At 44.3% G+C, this 19,333-nt stretch overlaps 1 protein-coding gene across 2 annotated transcripts in view; it reads right to left on the minus strand.

Moving 5' to 3' along the window:
* The window catches only part of LOC118370781 (neuropilin-1a-like), an 80,530-nt gene extending 79,304 nt beyond the window's left edge, over positions 1–1,226 (minus strand). For both annotated transcript variants that reach the window (XR_008065180.1, XM_035755921.2), the window contains exon 1: positions 553–1,226. Coding sequence is in view for 1 of the 2 variants with exons in the window: in XM_035755921.2 (XP_035611814.2) it covers positions 553–619 (67 nt within the window). In the remaining variant the exon portion in view is untranslated. The remainder of the gene's footprint in view (positions 1–552) is intronic.
* Between the last annotated feature and the right edge of the window lie 18,107 nt (positions 1,227–19,333).

The following is a 19,333-nucleotide window of genomic DNA, read 5'->3' on the forward strand; positions in this document are numbered from 1 at the left end:
AGAAACAATATTGATACACTCAGTCAATCCTACATGGAAATAATTAACCAGGGGAAGATGTTAAAATACACATTTACCAGTGTGCTTGTTTCAAAACTAGTAGTGAAGCGATATTAATCAGAAATAGGGTACTTTGTCATTTTCATATCCTTCTTTTTCTACACGAATCGTAAATAACATCAAATATGAAGACATGCTCGCAAAAGAACCCGCACGTACCCACGCCATAAACGATAAAGGACAACCAACAGCTTTTCAAAAACAAAAGTAATAGATTAATGTACAGTATTCCCTCTCTCCGCTATTGATGGAAAGACACCTTTAAATAAATAAACAAATAATACACTCTCCCGTTTTGGATAACCTGACTTCCAATTGATTTAGAGAACAGGGCTACAGATGCGCCCAGCAAAACCCTCCAGCCTACTGTTGCCAAGATTGCACCTCGGTAGACGACCCGAAAACAGGTGAGTTGTGGTGAGAAATGGTGCAAATTAAGGATTATTTTATAAGGCTAATGTTAGAAAATATATTTCAAGAGTTCACACTTACGACTTTGAGTCAATGAAGCCACAAAGAGGAGTTGGGTTGAAAAGAAAAGTATAAATCCACAATACATAATTGTGCTGTAAAATACACACGTGTAAAAAAAAGTAAAAAATACTTGATATGTCCACCTTCTTATAGTGCAGTGCGCAAAGAAAAATAACAAACGTCTCAGAAATGTCTAAATTATTCTGAGTGCTTCAGGTCGCAAGCAGCATCCTGTGTTATTATTCAACTACGGTTTCCTCTCTCTGGAAGTCGTGTATCTCTCCCAGAATAAGAATGTGCCATTTCCAAGGAAAATTATAATAATCCAAACGCAGAAAACAATTGTTGATTAAGAAAACCCAGTCACCTAAAGTGCCCCGACAGGTATCACTCAAAAATTGATATGTTTACATAAAAAAATGTAACGAAAAAGTTCCAGAATTCAATAATATCTCATACACTCACTATCCCGTCTAAAACCAACCAAGGCATGAGTTAGCTACAAACACCTGCGTACTGACAGTGCGAGCGGACTCCGGTTCGCCCCTTTTCCGAAGCGCGCTGACTGACCGACAGAGTAGAATGTCAGAGGAGTCAATCTCATTCGACTTGACGCCAACTGTGAAAGTAACAGTGAGTGGTATTTCCACTCCCCAAATTCCAGCTCCAAGACGCGAACACGCACAGACGGATCACTATGAGACGAGTGGGCAGGAGCGAATGACACCGGTGCGCCCTCCTCCCGCTCGTGCACAGCAGAGGGAGAGGGCTGACTTGGAAGGAAGGAACATAATGGACATTGCACACAAAGGCGTTCATTTTGATAAGAAACCTAAACTGTTGCAAATGAAAAAATAACAAGTGATTAAAATATAACAATGGGCCCTTATAACAACGGCATAAGGGTTTATGAGGAATTGTTACTTCATGCATTCGATGTTTTCCTTTACTGATAGCTCCTTGCACCTGGAATAGGATACTCATTATTCTTATTCAATTACAGTAGTTTAATATCAGTATTTTATATATGTATTGTTATAACACCACTTAAATTCTATACACAAAGAGGAATATTTTGATCTGTGCAAAGTCAGTCTTCTGTCCCTATTAAGAATGCTGCTATGTCCCTAGCAGTTGTTCTGTAGCCTGTTGCTTATAAGAGAGTGTGTAGGCCCACTACTAAATGACCATCACACAACAGTCTGTTGATAAAAGCAGGCTTTTGTCTCTGAAGGGAGTGACAAAGAAAGAAAGTAACTCAATCATCAGCACACTGGCTATGAATACCCCCCCAATATTGTCATGAGTAACAGGAATACATCTTAAACCCATATCAGCACATTTAATAACGTGGTATAACTGTGCAAGCTCTGGAACAACACATATGAACATGCTTGAAACCACAGCAAAAGCCCTCCGTTAATTCAGGCAGGAAACAGGGGACGAGCCTCAGTGCCTTCAGAGGCACAGTTTAACCTGTGGGGTGAGTGGGAGCAGAGCAGGCAGTGGTGTGTGTGTGTGTGTGTGTGTGGGGGGGGGGCAGTAGTGTGTGGAGACTGGCCAGGGGATGGTCCTCACTGTTCATATCAAATCGAATTAAATAAGATTAAAGTGTAAACAGATTTTCAATGTTGTCGCAGGTGCAGCAAAATGCTTGTGTTTCTAGCTCCAACGGTGCAGTAATATATGAGTAATAACAAACCTAAAAACAACATAGGCACAAAATACAGATTAAAATGATTAATAATAAAGAAATAAAGAAATAGCAGAACGAGCTATGTCAGAGACTGGGATATAAATATATATATATATATATATATACACATATCATGGTGTATATAGACAGAATATGAAGGTGTGTACAGTCATCCTGGACTGAGTATGTTGAGTGAAAGGCACGTCATTGTACTGTTACACATTTTATGTGACAGAATTACACTGTGTGTGTGTGTGTGTGTGTGTGTGTGTGTGTGTGTGTGTGTGTGTGTGTGTGTGTGCGTGCGTGCGTGCGTGCGTGTGTGTGTCTGTGTGTGTCTGTGTGTGTGTGTGTGTATGGTGAAAAATGATCTTACCTTGGGATTTCAAAATCAATCATGCACAACTTAAAGACACAAAATAATCCTAAACATGACCAAGGCAGCAGCTTTTTCACCAGTAGATTATATGGTTATGCTGTAATTTGAACCGACTGTTGTTTCACACAAGATTAATGGTAGCTGTAGAATACCATCAGGCACATGCATAGATAGGGCTCTACCTGAGAAGAGCACATGCCTTTTAACCTACCAGTCTCCAAAGTGCCCCCTTTTTATGGGTAAAAAAAAATATATATATACAGTATATATATTTATTTGTATAGACTTCTTATCGCTTTTGTCCTGAACCTACTGCCCGTAAGACGTTGTTAAATTAGCTTTAAATGTGTAGTTTAATTAGCCATTAAGATGTGACCATCTATTGCTTTTATGTAATTACATAATCAAAGTCATAATTGTTCAACGAGTCTGTGACTGCAGTTGCCAATTTTTCTTAAGGGGGGTGCCCTTTTTATTTTATTTGAGCACCTGCCCCCCCCCCAAAAAAAAGGTCTGTGCACGGCCCTGTCTTTCTTGTGTGTGGGTGTGTGCTTATGTGTGTGTGTGAGATTGAGAGTAGTAACACAGAGAGAAAGAGAGAGAAAAAGAGATTTACAAAGAGAGATTTACAGAGAGCGAGAGATAGAGACATTTATAGAGAGAGAGATTTAGAGAGAGAGAGATTTACAGAGAGAGAGAGAGAGATTGAGGGAGAGCGATTTAGAGGGAGAGAGACATTTACAGAGAGAGAGAAAGAGATTTACAGAGAGAGCGATTTAGAGAGAAAGAGATTTACAGAGATAGAGAGAGAGATTTAGAGGGAGAGTGTTATGCCTTGGTCTTAGTATTTTGTGTTTTCGTTTATTATTTGGTCAGGCCAGGGTGTGACATGGGTTTATTTAGTTGTATTTTGTATTGGGGTTTTGTAGTTATTGGGATTGCGGCTGAGTAGGGGTGTTGTATAGGCTTGGCTGCCTGAGGCGGTTCTCAATCAGAGTCAGGTGATTCTCGTTGTCTCTGATTGGGAACCGTATTTAGGTAGCTGGGGTTTCACTGTGTATTTCGTGGGTGATTGTTCCTGTCTCTGTGTAGTTTCACCAGATAGGCTGTAATTAGTTTTCACGTTCCGTTTGTTGTTTTTCATTTGTATTAGTTATTTCATGTATCGCGATTCATTCATTAAAGAACATGAGTAACAACCACGCTGCATTTCGGTCCGACTCTCTTTCGACAAACGAAGAACGCCGTTACAGAGAGAGATTTACAGAGAGAGATTTAGAGGGAGAGAGATTTACAGAAAGATATTTACAGAGATAGAGAGGGAGATGTACAGAGAGAGTGAGCTAACAAGGGATGTGTATGTGTGAGAAGAAGCTCACTATTGTAGCTAGCTAGTTTAGCTCTAAAATAGCCAACCCCCATCCCAGCCAACAGCAGAGCACTGAGAGAGAGAGAGTAAAGAGAGAGAGAGAAAGAGTGAGAGAAAGACAGAAAGAGGGAGAGAGGGTTTCTTTCTCTGGGGAGAGTAGATCAAAGCCACGAGGGCCTCAATGGAGGGAGAACTTCATCAACATAAATTGCATCATTTATGTTTTAGGCCTCACTGATTTACGAAAGACACACACACACACGCACGCACACACACACACACACACACGACAGCTCGACTCTGTCCCAAACGTCGTATTTTAACGGTAATTACACAATGTGTGTGTCCCAAATGTCACCATATTAACTATGTAATCCATTAATTTAAACCAGAGCCCTGGTCAAATATAGTGGACTAGTTATACAGGGAACAGTGTGCCATTTGGCCCACACATGTTAGCACATTGATAATGGGATGTTACGGCTCTTGTGAGGGTTCTTCATAGTATTGACTTCCGCCGAAGTGGGCTCCTCTCCTTGTTTGGGGCGGCGTTCGGCGATCGATGTCACCGGCTTTCTAGCCATCACCACTCCATTTTTCATGTGTCCATTTATCTTGTCTTGTTTCCATACACACCTGGTTTTCATTTCCACAATCAATCTACTTGTATTTAACCCTCTGTTTCCCATCATGTTTTGTGTGTAATTGTTTCATGTTATTGTGGTGTTTTATTACGTGCTTTACATTTGTTATGTTCTGTGTTTTGAGCGCGTTTGATTTATGTAGTGCTCTCGTTGTGGAACTAAAATAAAAGTGTGCCTGTTTACATCACTCTACTCTCCTGCATCTGAATTCGCCTCTTATACACTCGATGACAAGTATTTCCACATGGTCAGTCATCGGGACACCTGTGCCGTTGGTGTAAATCCTCCTGATAATGTGGGTTGAACTATAGGTTGAATACATTCACAATGTTGACATATGTGTGTGTGTGTTTGTGTGTGTGTGTGTGCATTTTTCAATGACTGCCAGGTAATAAGCCAGGAATGACGGAGGAGAGGAGCAGTTTCTGTAATTACATATTCATATCACCATAATTACAGGCTGAGGGACAGTGATGCATTACACAGTTATGGTGGACTTGAGGTGGAACGCCATCTTGAAGCTACCGCTCATAGTGGTGTATAGCCCTGTAGACACACATATCTACACTCACGCCTGTACACATGGAGCAAATCACACAAGTACTACCTTGGAAGAAGCCTTTTCTGCTGCTGCCAAGAACCACCTCTTGTTTGATCTCCTTTAACCTAGTGAAATCACACCACATTTCTAGCAGAGGAAGACATCTGGACACATTCAAATAATAGTCATTCTATTTCTATAGTTGGACACATCATGAGGTCATATAGCCGTGATAAGAACATAGTGTTTGAGGTGGATCTCATCCAGGGAACTGTCATCGTTTCACACCCAGCTTAGACAAAGGCCAAGCTGCCAGCGGTGCTGTCTGTTGGTGAACCGTCCTGCCAAGACTAGGGATTGTTTCCCAAATGTCACCCTATTCCCTATGTAGTGCACTAGTTTTGATGAAGGCTCTGGTGAAGAGTAATGCAATACACAGAGGACATGGTTCCATGCGAGACGCAGCCTAGAGCTTCAGGGACCAGCGAGGGGATCAGATAGTGAAGCAACCTCCTGTTCAGGCTAAAAGACCCATTGTCATAGGATCCAGGTTTAGCTCACTGTTAAATTCTCTATCATTGACCCAGGAACCCTTCTACAGTTCATTTACGACTCTATCTTGCCTTGGCTCCTGTCTTTTGTTGTCTCATCAGTTTGATTTGAATGTGAAGTGGATATATGAGTCTCTTGTCTCCTCTGCTGTGTAGAGAATACTTTTGCCATTGGGCCACAGCCTACCTTTTCAAAATGTTGTCTAATACCATTGAGGGTGTTGCTGAATTAGTGAATTAATCCCAAATATTTTGTAAATACAGTCATGTCAGCTATCACCACCACTGAGAAGATTTCTTTCCTCACATAATTTACATGACAGGTCTTACAGGGTGATATATTAATGTCTGTGACACATTCCTGTGGGAGATTTAAGTCAGCTCACATATTTGAAGTAACAGCTGTTTCAAATGTTCATTTTTCTCCTCGGAGCCTTGGTTATCAACGTTTGTATGGTGAATGTATTATAAGGTCTTATATGACATTGCTGTTGTGTATGATAGCTTTAAGCACTCTACTCTCTCAGAAAAAAAGGTGCAATCTACAACAGTGGAGGCTGGTGGGAGGAGCTATAGGAAGACGAGCTGATTGTAATGGCTGGAATGGAATGAATGGAATGGACTCAAACATGTGATTCCAACTATTATAATGAGCCCGTCCTCCTATAGCTCCTCCCACCAGCCTCCTGTGATCTATAACCTTTAAGGGTACTTTGGCTGTCCCCATAGGAGAACCCTTTGAAGAACCCTTTCTAGTTCCACGTAGAGCACATTTGGTTTCATGTAGAACCCCTTTCCATAGAGGGTACTTCCAGGTTCTACCTGGAACCCAAAAGGCGTCTCATATAGGGACAGAACCCTTTTGTAACCCTTTTGAGATTGTACATCTGTTAACTACTTTCCTACTACAGTACTCTGTATTTGCCAACCAACACCCCTAAACACCCACCTTCCTATGACATGATTAATGATATGCTCAAGACATACAGTATGTGCATGAAAACTTGCTTTGGAACTTGCTATGGAAATGTTGTTCTTTTTATAAAAGTGTCTCCAGAAATACAGCATGTGTCATAGGTTTTCAGAGTGAGAGGACGTTGTTGATGATGTTGATATGTACATGTGTATGCTGATTTGTATGATACACTCTTAGAAAGAGGGTTCCAAAAGGCTTCTTCGGCTATCTCCAGGTAGAACTCTTTTTGGTTCTATGTAGAACCCCTCTGTGGAAAGGGTTCTACGTGGAACTCAAAAGGGTTTTATCTGAAACCCAAAAGGGTTCTTTAAAGGTGTAACGGTTTTCTAGGTGTGGTGAAGGAGAGTCGGACCAAAACGCAGCGTGTAGATTGGGATCCATGTTTAATGAACAAAACGTAACACGAATCTAAAATACAAACACTACAAAACAAAGAACGTAACAAAAACCGAAACAGCCTATACTAGTGTAAACTAACATAGACAGGAACAAGGACACTAAGGACAATCACCCACAAACCAACCAAAGAATATGGCTGCCTAAATATGGTTCCCAATCAGAGACAACGATAAACACCTGCCTCTGATTGAGAACCACTCCAGACAGCCATAGACTTTGCTAGATCACCCCACTAGCTACAATCCCAATACATACCAAAACCCCAAGACAATACACACCACAATACAAAAACCCCATGCCACACCCTGGCCTGACCCAAACATGAAGATAAACACAAAATACTTCGACCAGGGCGTGACAGAACCCCCCCCCCCCCTAAGGTGCGGACTCCCGAACGCACCTCAAAACAACAGGGAGGGTCCGGGTGGGCGTCTGTCCATGGTGGCGGCTCCGGCGCGGGACGTGGACCCCACTCAGTCAATGTCTTTGTCCCCTCTCCTCGCGTCCCTAGATAGTCCACCCTCGCCGCAGACCATGGCCTAGTAGTCCTCACCCAGAACCCCACTTGACTGAGGAGCAGATCGGGACTGAAGGACAGCTCGGGACTGAGGCAGCTCGGGACTGAGGGGAAGCTCAGGAGTGAGAGAAAGCTCGGGAGTGAGAGAAAGCTCAGGAGTGAGAGGAAGCTCAGGAGTGAGAGGAAGCTCAGGAGTGAGAGGAAGCTCAGGAGTGAGAGGAAGCTCAGGCAGGTAGATAGATCTACCAGATCCTGGCTGGCTGGTGGTCTCAGCAGATCCTGGCTGACTGGCAGATCCTGGCTGACTGGCAGATCTGGCGGATCCTGGCCGACTGGCGGATCCTGGCCGACTAGCAGATCCTGGCCGACTGGCAGTTCTGGCAGATCTGGAAGAGTCTGGTTGACTGGCAGATCTGGAAGATTCTGGTTGACTGGCAGATCTGGAAGAGTCTGGCTGACTGGCGGATCCTGGCAGACTGAAAGATCTGGCTGCTCCATGCTGACTGGCGGCTCTGACTGCTCCACGCTGACTGGCGGCTCTGGCTGCTCCATGTAGGCTGACAGCCCTGGCGGCTTCTTACAGACTAGCAGCTCTGACGGCTCCGTGCAGACTGGCAGCTCCTTGCAGACTGGCAGCTCCTTGCAGACTGGCAGCTCCTTGCAGACTGACAGCTCTGGCTGCTTCATGCAGACTGACAGGTCTGGCTGCTTCATGCAGACTGACAGCTCTGACTGCTCCATGCAGACTGACAGCTCTGACTGCTCCATGCAGGCTGGCAGCTCTAGCAGCACCTTGCAGACTGGCAGCTCCTTGCAGACTGGCAGCTCCTTGCAGACTGGCAGCTCTGGCTGCTTCATGCAGACTGACATCTCTGGCTGCTTCATGCAGACTGACAGCTCTGACTGCTCCATGCAGACTGACAGCTCTGACTGCTCCATGCAGGCTGGCAGCTCTGGCTGCTCCATGCAGGCTGGCAGCACCTTGCAGACTGACAGCTCTGGCTGCTCCATGCAGACTGACAGCTCTGGCTGCTCCATGTAGACTGGCAGCTCTGGCTGCTCCATGCAGACTGACAGCTCTGGCTGCTCCATGTAGACTGGCAGCTCTGGCTGCTCCATGTAGACTGGCAGCTCTGGCTGCTCCATGCAGACAGACAGCTCTGGCTGCGCTGAACAGGCGGGAGACTCCAGCAGCGCTGTAGAGGAGGAAGGCTCTGGCTGTGCTGAACAGGCGGGAGACTCCGACAGCGCTGGAGAGGAGAAAGGCTCCGACAGCGCTGGAGAGGCGAGGTGCACTGTAGGCCTGATGCGTGGTGCTGGTACTGGTGGTACTGGACCGAGGACACGCACAGGAAGCCTGGTGTGTGGAGCTGCTACCGGAGGGCTAGTGTGTGGAGGTGGCACAGGATGGGCTAGACCGTGAAGGCGTACTGGAGATCTTGAGAGCAGTGCTGGCACAGGACGTGCAAGGCTAGGGATGTGCACAGGAGGCCTGATGCGTGAGGCTGGCACCAACTTCACCAGCCGACTAACACGCACCTCAGGACGAGTATGGAGCGCTGACCCAGGTGCCATCAAATCCCCGACACGTTCCGTCGGGCGAATTCCATGCAAAAAGCACCAACACAGCAACTCCCTCATTTCTCTCTCCTCCAATTTCCCCATAAACTCCTTCACAGTCTCTGCTTCGCTCACCTCCAACACCGGATCTGGTTCTGGTCTCCTCCTTGGCTCCTCACGATAAACAGGGAGAGTTGGCTCAGGTCTGATTCCTGACTCTGCCACACTCTCCCTGAGCCCCCCCCCAAGAAATTTTTGGGGCTGACTCTCAGGCTTCCATCCGCGTCGCCGTGCTGCCTCCTCATACCAGCGCCTCTCCGCTTTCTCCACCTCCAGTTCTTCCTTGGGGCGGCGATATTCTCCAGGCTGAGCCCAAGGTCCTTCACCGTCCAGTTCGTCCTCCTCTTTGGGCTGCTCCTGTTGCCTCTTCTCCTGCTGCACCTTTGGGCGGCTACACTCCCCTGGTTTAGCCCAGGGTCCTCTCCCGTCGAGGATTTCCTCCCATGTCCAGAAATCCTTATTGCGCATCTCCTCTTTGGGCTGCTCCTGCCTGTTGACACGCTGCTTGGTCCGTTTAGGGTGGGTGATTCTGTAACGGTTTTCTAGGTGTGGTGAAGGAGAGTCGGACCAAAACGCAGCGTGTAGATTGCGATCCATGTTTAATGAACAAAACGTAACACGAATCTAAAATACAAACACTACAAAACAAAGAACGTAACGAAAACCGAAACAGCCTATACTAGTGTAAACTAACATAGACAGGAACAAGGACACGAAGGACAATCACCCACAAACCAACCAAACAATATGGCTGCCTAAATATGGTTTCCAATCAGAGACAACGATAAACACCTGCCTCTGATTGAGAACCACTCCAGACAGCCATAGACTTTGCTAGATCACCCCACTAGCTACAATCCCAATACATACCAAAACCCCAAGACAAAACACACCACAATACAAAAACCCCATGCCACACCCTGGCCTGACCCAAACATGAAGATAAACACAAAATACTTCGACCAGGGAGTGACAAAAGGGTTCAACTATGGGGACAGCGGAAGAACCCTTTTAGGTTCTAGATAGCACCTTTTTTTATAAGAGTGTATGTATGGATACGTATGCTGATATGTATATAGGAATGGACAGTATATAATTAACAGTGAATACTGTAGATAGGCCGTAGTATTGTGCCAGTACAGGACTTTTTTAAGTGCATCTTCTATTATTCTTATTTAAAACGTATGTAGCTCTGTCCTTGAACTGTTCTTGTCTATTCAGGTTTTGTATTAGTTATGTTTTATGTTTTGTGTGGACCCCAGGAAGAGTAGCTGCTGCATGAACAACAGCTAATGGGGATCCAAACAAACAAACAAACTATTGAAATATATATACCCAAATATATTGAAAGGCCTTCGCATGGTGTCAGTAGCCTAATAGACCACACCATGACTGGGCCCGGGTCCCACATTTCTTAAATAGTGCACTGCTTTTGACTAGAGATCTATGTCTATCGTCCCGGATCCAATCCCTGGTGATCAGGGGAGATGTTGATGAAGATAGTCCTGCTGTCCTAGTCACACAGAGACAGACAGACTCAGAGAATAGATTATGTATGGGGGAGTGTGTTTGTGTGCGTAAATGTTTTCCGACATTACCAGGACCACAATGACAAGTCAGCCGAATGTCCTGACAAGTCACCAGAATGTCCTGACAAGTCAACAGAATGTCCTGACTGATGTCAGGTCCTGAAGTTGTTAAAATGCTATTTTAGGATTAAGGGTTAGGTTTCGTGTTAAGGTTAGAATTATGGTTAGGTTTAGGGTTAGGTTTAAAGTTTGAGGTTAAGGTTAGGTTTAGGGTTACGATTAGGGTTAAGGTTAGGATTAGGCTTTTGGGGTTAAAGTTTGGGTTATTTTTTAAAATCCTGAAATTGTGTGTGTTTGTGTATTTGTGCCGGTTTCAAAGGAGCTGCTGGCAAATCGCCTGTCTGCAATTACCTCTGTTTTAGAGGGCTGAAACTTTCAGAAAGTTAAGTCCCTAGAGGGATCTATAGCTCTGAAGTCTCTGAAAGGTTAGGGTATCGTATGGTGTCTCACAAGTTCTAAAGGCCTACACATTTTTCAAAATAAAACTCTGTATTAGAGAAAAGAACGAAAGATAAGCGTATACACTCTGCCTCTACAAATCATACCATCCATATTGATCATGTTACCTCTAACTAACCTGTTGGATTGAAAGCATCAGGAAGGATAAGACTGTCCTGAGAAAGAGAAAGCCTATAATTAGTTTAAATGTAATTCATTCGGATGAAGTGCCTGAATTCGGTGACTAAACTGGCTTTTTGTGCTGGTTCGACAATGAGTTTAATCGAAAAGTCCCCTGTTCGATATAATGGGAGAAAAAGCTCCAGCAGCTTCTAGCTCAAAGGTTCAAGTTAATAGATGACAGTGTAATCAGTTAGGCAGAGGTCAGCGATCTGACACAGCCTGGGCATCTGACTGACTGAGACCCTAATTGAGTGGCTTTACCCTAGTCAGATAGTGTGTCCTTACTAGCCTGTTGGTTGGCTTTACCCTGGTCAGATAGTGTGGCCTCACTGGCCTGTTGGTCGGGTTTACCCTGGTCAGATAGTGTGGCCTCACTGGCCTGTTGGTCGGGTTTACCCTGGTCAGATAGTGTGGCCTCACTGGCCTGTTGGTCGGGTTTACCCTGGTCAGATAGTGTGGCCTCACTGGCCTGTTGGTCGGGTTTACCCTGGCCCTCACTGGCCTGTTGGTCGGGTTTACCCTGGTCAGACCCTGGTCAGTGTGGGCCTCACTGGCCTGTTGGTCGGGTTTACCCTGGTCAGATAGTGTGGCCTCACTGGCCTGTTGGTCGGGTTTACCCTGGTCAGATAGTGTGGCCTCACTGGCCTGTTGGTCGGGTTTACCCTGGTCAGATAGTGTGGCCTCACTGGCCTGTTGGTCGGGTTTACCCTGGTCAGATAGTGTGGCCTCACTGGCCTGTTGGTCGGGTTTACCCTGGTCAGATAGTGTGGCCTCACTGGCCTGTTGGTCGGGTTTACCCTGGTCAGATAGTGTGGCCTCACTGGCCTGTTGGTCGGGTTTACCCTGGTCAGATAGTGTGGCCTCACTGGCTTGTTAGTTGGCCTGTATGCCTGTCCTCTCAAAACATGCCCTGAGAAGCACCAAGCGAGTTCAGAAATAACATTTTAACCTTTAACAATCCAGAAATTACTCATGACCAAATGCCTTCAATTTATTAAGGCAACATTTGAAAATATATATGAAAAGTTTAGGCCTATTTTGACATTAGTTTTCATTATTCATCACTCCCACAATATCATAGCCATCTATTTTCCATATTAAACCCAGACAGCTGGATGATATAAAAAGATCAAGACTATTTGGCAGTAGCTCATATTTGGCTCAGAGTACATAACCACGGCAGGAAGTTTGGGGGTGGGGGGATGCTTACATTTTGGGGGGATCCGCACTACAGACGGCTATATTGATCCACTGAGACTAGTAAAGCCCCGGTGTAGTACTTTGTGAAAAAAATAATATTTCTATATTTTTGGGATTCAGATTTTCCAGGGGGTGCTGCAGCACCCTCAGCATCCCTACTTCCTATGGCTGTCAGAGTATTAAGGTCATCTGTAGTGTTTTCATTTGTGTCAAATCTCGAAACTGTGGAGGAAGACACTTTAATACAGCTCTATTTGCCATCAGGAGGTAACGTAAACCTCTTTTCTGAAATTCAGTTTTATGTAGCAAGATAAGATGATTGTTGATTTCATTAGAGTTCATGGTTGTTATTGATACACAATGCATGATATTATCAAAGGGATATATAATTATCAAAGGGATATATTATTATCAAAGGGATATATAATTATCAAAGGGATAAATTATTATCAAAGGGATATATTATTATCAAAGGGATATATAATTATCAAAGGGATAAGGCGGTTGATGCTCTTGTACTGAGGGACAGAGTAAATATGTACTGATTCTGAGCTACGCTCAAATACTTCTTTATAAGGAAAGGATTTAACTCTGATCTTGAATTATCTTTGGATTTTTTCGATTGTGTATTGATCTACAGGTTGCAAGACAGAAACATTTTGCACAGTGTACAGGTGTAGGGTTTACATTTGATCACCCTGTTGTTGCTGGAAATTCAAAACCGGTATGTGTATTCCAAGTTTCTAAAGTTTGATTTCCATTTAAAAATGTCAGACTTGATTGCCCTAACTACAAATGTATCAACCCCGACAGAAATGTCCATTCATTATAATCCACACGATAATTCACATGTCCTGATGTTGCTGGATCATGTTGTATGAATTCAATGTGGAAACTTACTGATCTTTCAAAAAAGGATCTACATTTCAAAGCCAACTTGCCATAGATAGAGTGACTCAATGCTACTTGATTTCAATCGAATACCATTCAGACCATATTAAAAGCAGTTGGTACACATTTCAGAAAACAGAAAATGGGAGTAACCCACTTTATTTTCCATAACATCTCCCATTCATTTCAGTTTAGTACCATCAACAGTTCTAAAAGTAGCCCTAGCCAACCACCTGACCAACCTTGCCATAGTATTTACATTTGCGTAATAAATGGCAGTAATGGACTCCAGCACAGTTACTAAATCACCCAGAACGGCCATTCCCAGCTGACAACATTTTCAATTTTTGTGCTGCCTCACCTCATTTTTATTCTGAATGTGATGCGTAGTGCCACGGTGCCAGGTTACAGTCTCACCGCATGGACAGGAGAGCTGGAATGGCTTAAAGGACCATGCATCTTTCCTGCTCCACTGGCTCCAGTGGTTTCTGAGTTAATGGTTTACTGAGCTTTGAAGGAGCACATTTGTTCACTCTCTGAGATGGTCTCAGCTCAGCTCTCCATGGTAAGGTATGGGGGTGGTGAGAGGGTGAGTTTGCTCACAGGCTGTGTGTCCCAAATGGCACCCTATTCCCTTTCTACTGTAGTGCACTATACAGGAAATAGAGTGCCATTTGAGACACAGCCTGGGTCTACATCTCAATCAGTAATAATTTCAGGGAAGCAGAAATGTCTTGTGGAAGCCTCTGCTGTACATGCATGTTTCTATTCTGTTAAAACAATACATGGAGAATAGGTCATATCCTTAACGTCCACTTTCAAGCATTAGGCCATTGAACAATTAAGACATACTACACAGCTTTTCCATTCTGTTCGGTTTAACCCACAGACCATCAGGAGTTTAGTGTTAAAATCCCTTGTGGTTCATTACATTTACCAGCAACAGAACTCCTTTAGGAATACTTCTGTACTCTACCTTCTCCCTGCTGCTTTGTAACTGAATGATGTAACACAAGCCCAGTGTTGGGGGTTAATGAAGACAACAGCCATAGACTCCCTCCTTTACAGAAGACACATCGCCTCATTACGCTGTTTCCACACAGTCCATTAGGACCAGACCGTTCCAGGCCACTCATCTGTCTTCTACTCTTTAGGCTATGGAGGGTTGAACAGGTGGAGGTTCACTTACTCACTTAGTTACTGGGGGCAGGTCCAGATCCAGAAATAGGGTAGTTTGGGCAAATGCCAGATGGTCTGGTCCCTATCTTTAGCCCAGTGGGCCGGTCTAAATATATATATTTTTTGGTGTGAAGAGTGATCATTATTTGGCTAAAATGGGGGCCTTGAGGAGGAAAATGGTCAGGTGTGGGGGCCTTGAGGAAAGAAATGGGCAGGTCTGGGGGCCTTGAGGAAAGAAATGGGCAGGTGTTGGGGCCTTGAGGAAAGAGATGGGCAGGTGTGGAGGCCTTGAGGAAAGAAATGGGCAGGTGTTGGGGCCTTGAGGAAAGAGACGGGCAGGTGTGGAGGCCTTGAGGAAAGAAATGGGCAGGTGTGGAGGCCTTGAGGAAAGAAATGGGCAGGTCTGGGGGCCTTGAGGAAAGAAATGGGCAGGTCTGGGGGCCTTGAGGAAAGAAATGGGCAGGTGTTGGGGCCTTGAGGAAAGAGATGGGCAGGTGTGGAGGCCTTGAGGAAAGAAATGGGCAGGTCTGGGGGCCTTGAGGAAAGAAATGGGCAGGTGTGGGGGCCTTGAGGAAAGAAATGGGCAGGTGTGGAGGCCTTGAGGAAAGAAATGGGCAGGTCTGGGGGCCTTGAGGAAAGAAATGGGCAGGTGTGGGGGCCTTGAGGAAAGAAATGGGCAGGTGTCGGGGCCTTGAGGATAATAATGGGCAGGTCTGGGGGCCCTGAGGAAAGAAATGGGCAGGTGTGGGGGCCTTGAGGATAGAAATGGTTCATGTTAGAAACGCCAGAGCGAATTTCTGGTCCCAGTCCATCGCTGGGTGGGTCTGCAGAGAGAAAACATTGACTAGAGAACTGTCAACATTTATTATATAGAATGTGTTTTAAAATAAATCAATTCAGGGTAAGAAAAACACAATCAAACACAACAAACCAACTCATAGCAGCCTTTACCTTCAGGTGTGTAAAATGTTATTGTCATCTCAATTCTCCATTGATATAGACGTTAGCCCTTTTCATTGATACAGTTCACTTTATGGCCACTGTTTTTCTCTTTGTCTTTCTGTAAGAAGTGAATGTGGATTTCAGAAGTTTGAGTCTGACTGGGTGGGAGACGCTGGCGTTGGATCAATATTTGAATAGAAGTGCTTTGGTTTCCTCCCCAGTGTGTCCTGCCCTGTGTTGCCCACGGCAGCACTGGGATCAGTGCCAGATGACTCTCGAGAGATGATCAGCGTGGTAATACTTTATGAGCACTCTCCTTGATACATTATGAATGAACTCAGAAATCCAGCCAAAACCTTACACACGCACGTTGCAAGACACACACACACACACACACACACACACACACACACACACACACACACACACACACACACACACACACACACACACACACACACACACACACACACACACACACACACACACACACACACACACACACACACAAAAGACATGTGCACCTTTTCAATGGATTCAACTTGACAGAGTTTAATCCACTGAACTCTCTTTGCGTCTGTCACACACACTCACATTTCTTGGAGATGCTCATTATTTGATCATTTGATAACATGTCTCCCCATATCCACATTCTCTGCCTAAAGGTACTGATTCCCTAGCCTTCCCACAGATGTCATTCCCACTGATACAGTATTGATTTCGAGTCTGCTGTAGAACATACCATGTAGAAACTGAACCAGGGAGACGTCTTCTCATTATGGAAGGCCTCCAAGTCCTGAGGGATTTTTTAGAGCTGTAAGCTGTTGTTCAATATTTAGAGCATTAAGCGGTCGCCTTGACGAATTAGAGATAGCTAAACTTGCCAAGGTCATTTCTTGATGAACATGATTGGCAAATGAATTATTGAATGAGAAAAAGAGAAACGTTGTACAATACATCATCCTCTGTAGATTGATTCTCAATCTCAAGACTCAATTTGACCGCTATGCAGTTTGAGGAGGTACGTCATTTACCGTAGCTGTAGCTATGATACAGGAGCATTACAGCATGTTTATGTTGCTATTATGCCCTATATTGATTGTCTGTATATGAAGTGCTTTTGCATGCATTTTACTGTAACTATACTAGACCTAGTCCACAAAACAAACCCCTCCCCATCCACCCACCCTGTGCACTCAAGAGCTCATCTGTCTCAGAGTCCAACATGAAATTAGGGGGCATTCTCTCTCGCTCTGGTTTCCTAGGTAACCACTTAAAATATGAGGGGTTTCTAGCAGGGGAATATCAGCATGTCCATGTTATTTATCACCGGCAGGTTGGAGCACTAATCCTTGACACCCTTGCTCAGTCCCAAATGGTAACCTATTCTATGTAGTGCATTACTTCTGACCAGGGCCGTGCACTATATCGGGAATAGGGAACTATTTGGGATGCACAATCCTTGACACCCTCCGTGCTGCTATGCCACCTCTCTCTGAAACATCCACCCAGTTCCCCCTCCACACCCAGCACCCACACCACTCCTAACATTCCAGCACAGTAAATACGCAACTCGCCGTTTCCATGGCAATATCGATATTCATCACTTAGCCCAACAGCATCAACAGGTGAGTTGTAATTTTGTCACCTCCCCTCCCATCAAACTGATAATCAGCCAGAGTTCATTTGCATGGTTCCATTCGAAGTGTTTACCAGATGGGTGTCTTTCTGTAGGAACTGGTTTCTAACATGATTAGTGCTGCATGCTAGCAGATCAGATCCAGTACTAGGATATACTGATTGGCAGGGTTTGGGGGAAAACGATAAAATTACACTGTATTTAGGTTGGTGTCAAACATGTACCATGTTCATTTTAAGGCTCTTCTCAAATGTCACCCTATTCCCCATATAGTGCACTACTTTTGACTAGGGCCCACAGGGTGCTATTTGGGATGCAAACATAGTCCTTATCAGAACAACCCGGCTTGACCAGGTATTGGTGTATCCTAGAAAAGCAATGAATTGATTTCAGATATGGAGACCAGAGACTCCATTTAGTCGACAACAAATTGTCAAGAGATTCAATTTGTCATGTGTCATTCAGCGGAGTGACATTTCCATTAGTTTGATGGTGACAGCCGCGACACAACATACAATATGCAAAGTGTGAACGAGAATCCCTAATTGTTGACACATAACCATGTAGGTTCTCATTCACAGCAGACCTCTGTGTCACAACAGACAGTTACTGTCATTATGGCAGCTTGTTTTATGCTACCATGTGAAATTATTAGACAACATTTCGACCACCAGGTCTTTATAATAAAATAAATACTGACTAGGTCTTCATCATTAAAGCCTGATGAACACGTTCGGATTGAAACTTTGCCCAGTATAAACTGCAGGAGCATTCATCAGTGTATCGACTGTGTCTTTATTTCATTGATCAGGAATGAAGTCAGTTCATTGGAAAGGGGAAATGAATAGGTTACTAACCATAATGTAACTTGCAACAGTAATATAACAGTTGTCGGAAATGTAAATCACCCTATATCTCAGAGTCAACACCCTACAGTGATGCTTAAGTATCGAGGCTTCAGTAGGATCCTTAGTCTACAGGTTCACCATCAGGTACCCCAGGGATGCCATTACGATAGAGCTTCTTCGAAATACATTGATTTGCAATTATATTTGCAAATTGGATCATGGGAGTTTGGTTGAGGAAAGGGGGGAGGAGGACTCATATACATATAGGTGGCCTAGTGGTTTAGAGTGTTGGTCCAGTAACTGAAAAGTCGCTGGTTCGTATTAACGAGCTGACTAGGTGAAAAATCTGTCGATGTGCCCTTGAGCAAGGAACTCAAACCTTATTGTTTCTGTAATGCACTCTGGATAAGAGTGTCTGGTAAAATATATTTATGCTAGAAATATAAATAAAATCAGCCCAGAGCTTAACATGGGAGGAGGAGCATTTCAGTGCTTGAACACCACATGGGAGGAGAGGGGCGAATGCCTGAGCACCATTAGCAATGCCTGGTGCAGCTCTGAAGGATGCAGGGCTTCAGAAATGAGTCTGAGGTGGGGGGAAGGAGATACAGGCATGGGGGCTGACCTTTGCTGCAAGGTCTGTTCAACCAGACAAGCAGTGTCATTCTCAGCAATGTGACCCTGCTACCTTTCTGGAAGACAACCAAATAATGAATCTCCCCTGCTACAATAGCTAATAACAGGTACCTACTGTAAAATGAATAACAATACTGTAGCTATATAGAGTCACAAAAAACCCTTGGTGAAACAGAAAAATGTTTCCATCAAAATTATTTTGTACTTCATATCACTGATACAAAACACTCTCCTGTTGGGAGGGAATTACATGTTCAGTATTGAGAAGAGGAATATCAAATCAAAGTTTATTTGTCACGTGCTCCGAATACAACAGGTGTAGTAGACCTTACAGTGAAATGCTTACTTACAGGCTCTAACCAATAGTGCAAAAAAGGTATTAGGTGAACAATAGGTAGGTAAAGAAATACATCCACAGTAAAAAGACAGGCTATATACAGTAGCGAGGCTATAAAAGTAGCGAGGCTACATACAGACACCGGTTAGTCAGGCTGATTGAGGTAGTATGTACATTTATATATGGTTAGTGACTATGATGATGAACAGAGAGTATGCAGTGATT

Source organism: Oncorhynchus keta, chromosome 15 (assembly GCF_023373465.1).
Source record: "Oncorhynchus keta strain PuntledgeMale-10-30-2019 chromosome 15, Oket_V2, whole genome shotgun sequence".
Classification (NCBI taxonomy): domain Eukaryota; kingdom Metazoa; phylum Chordata; class Actinopteri; order Salmoniformes; family Salmonidae; genus Oncorhynchus; species Oncorhynchus keta.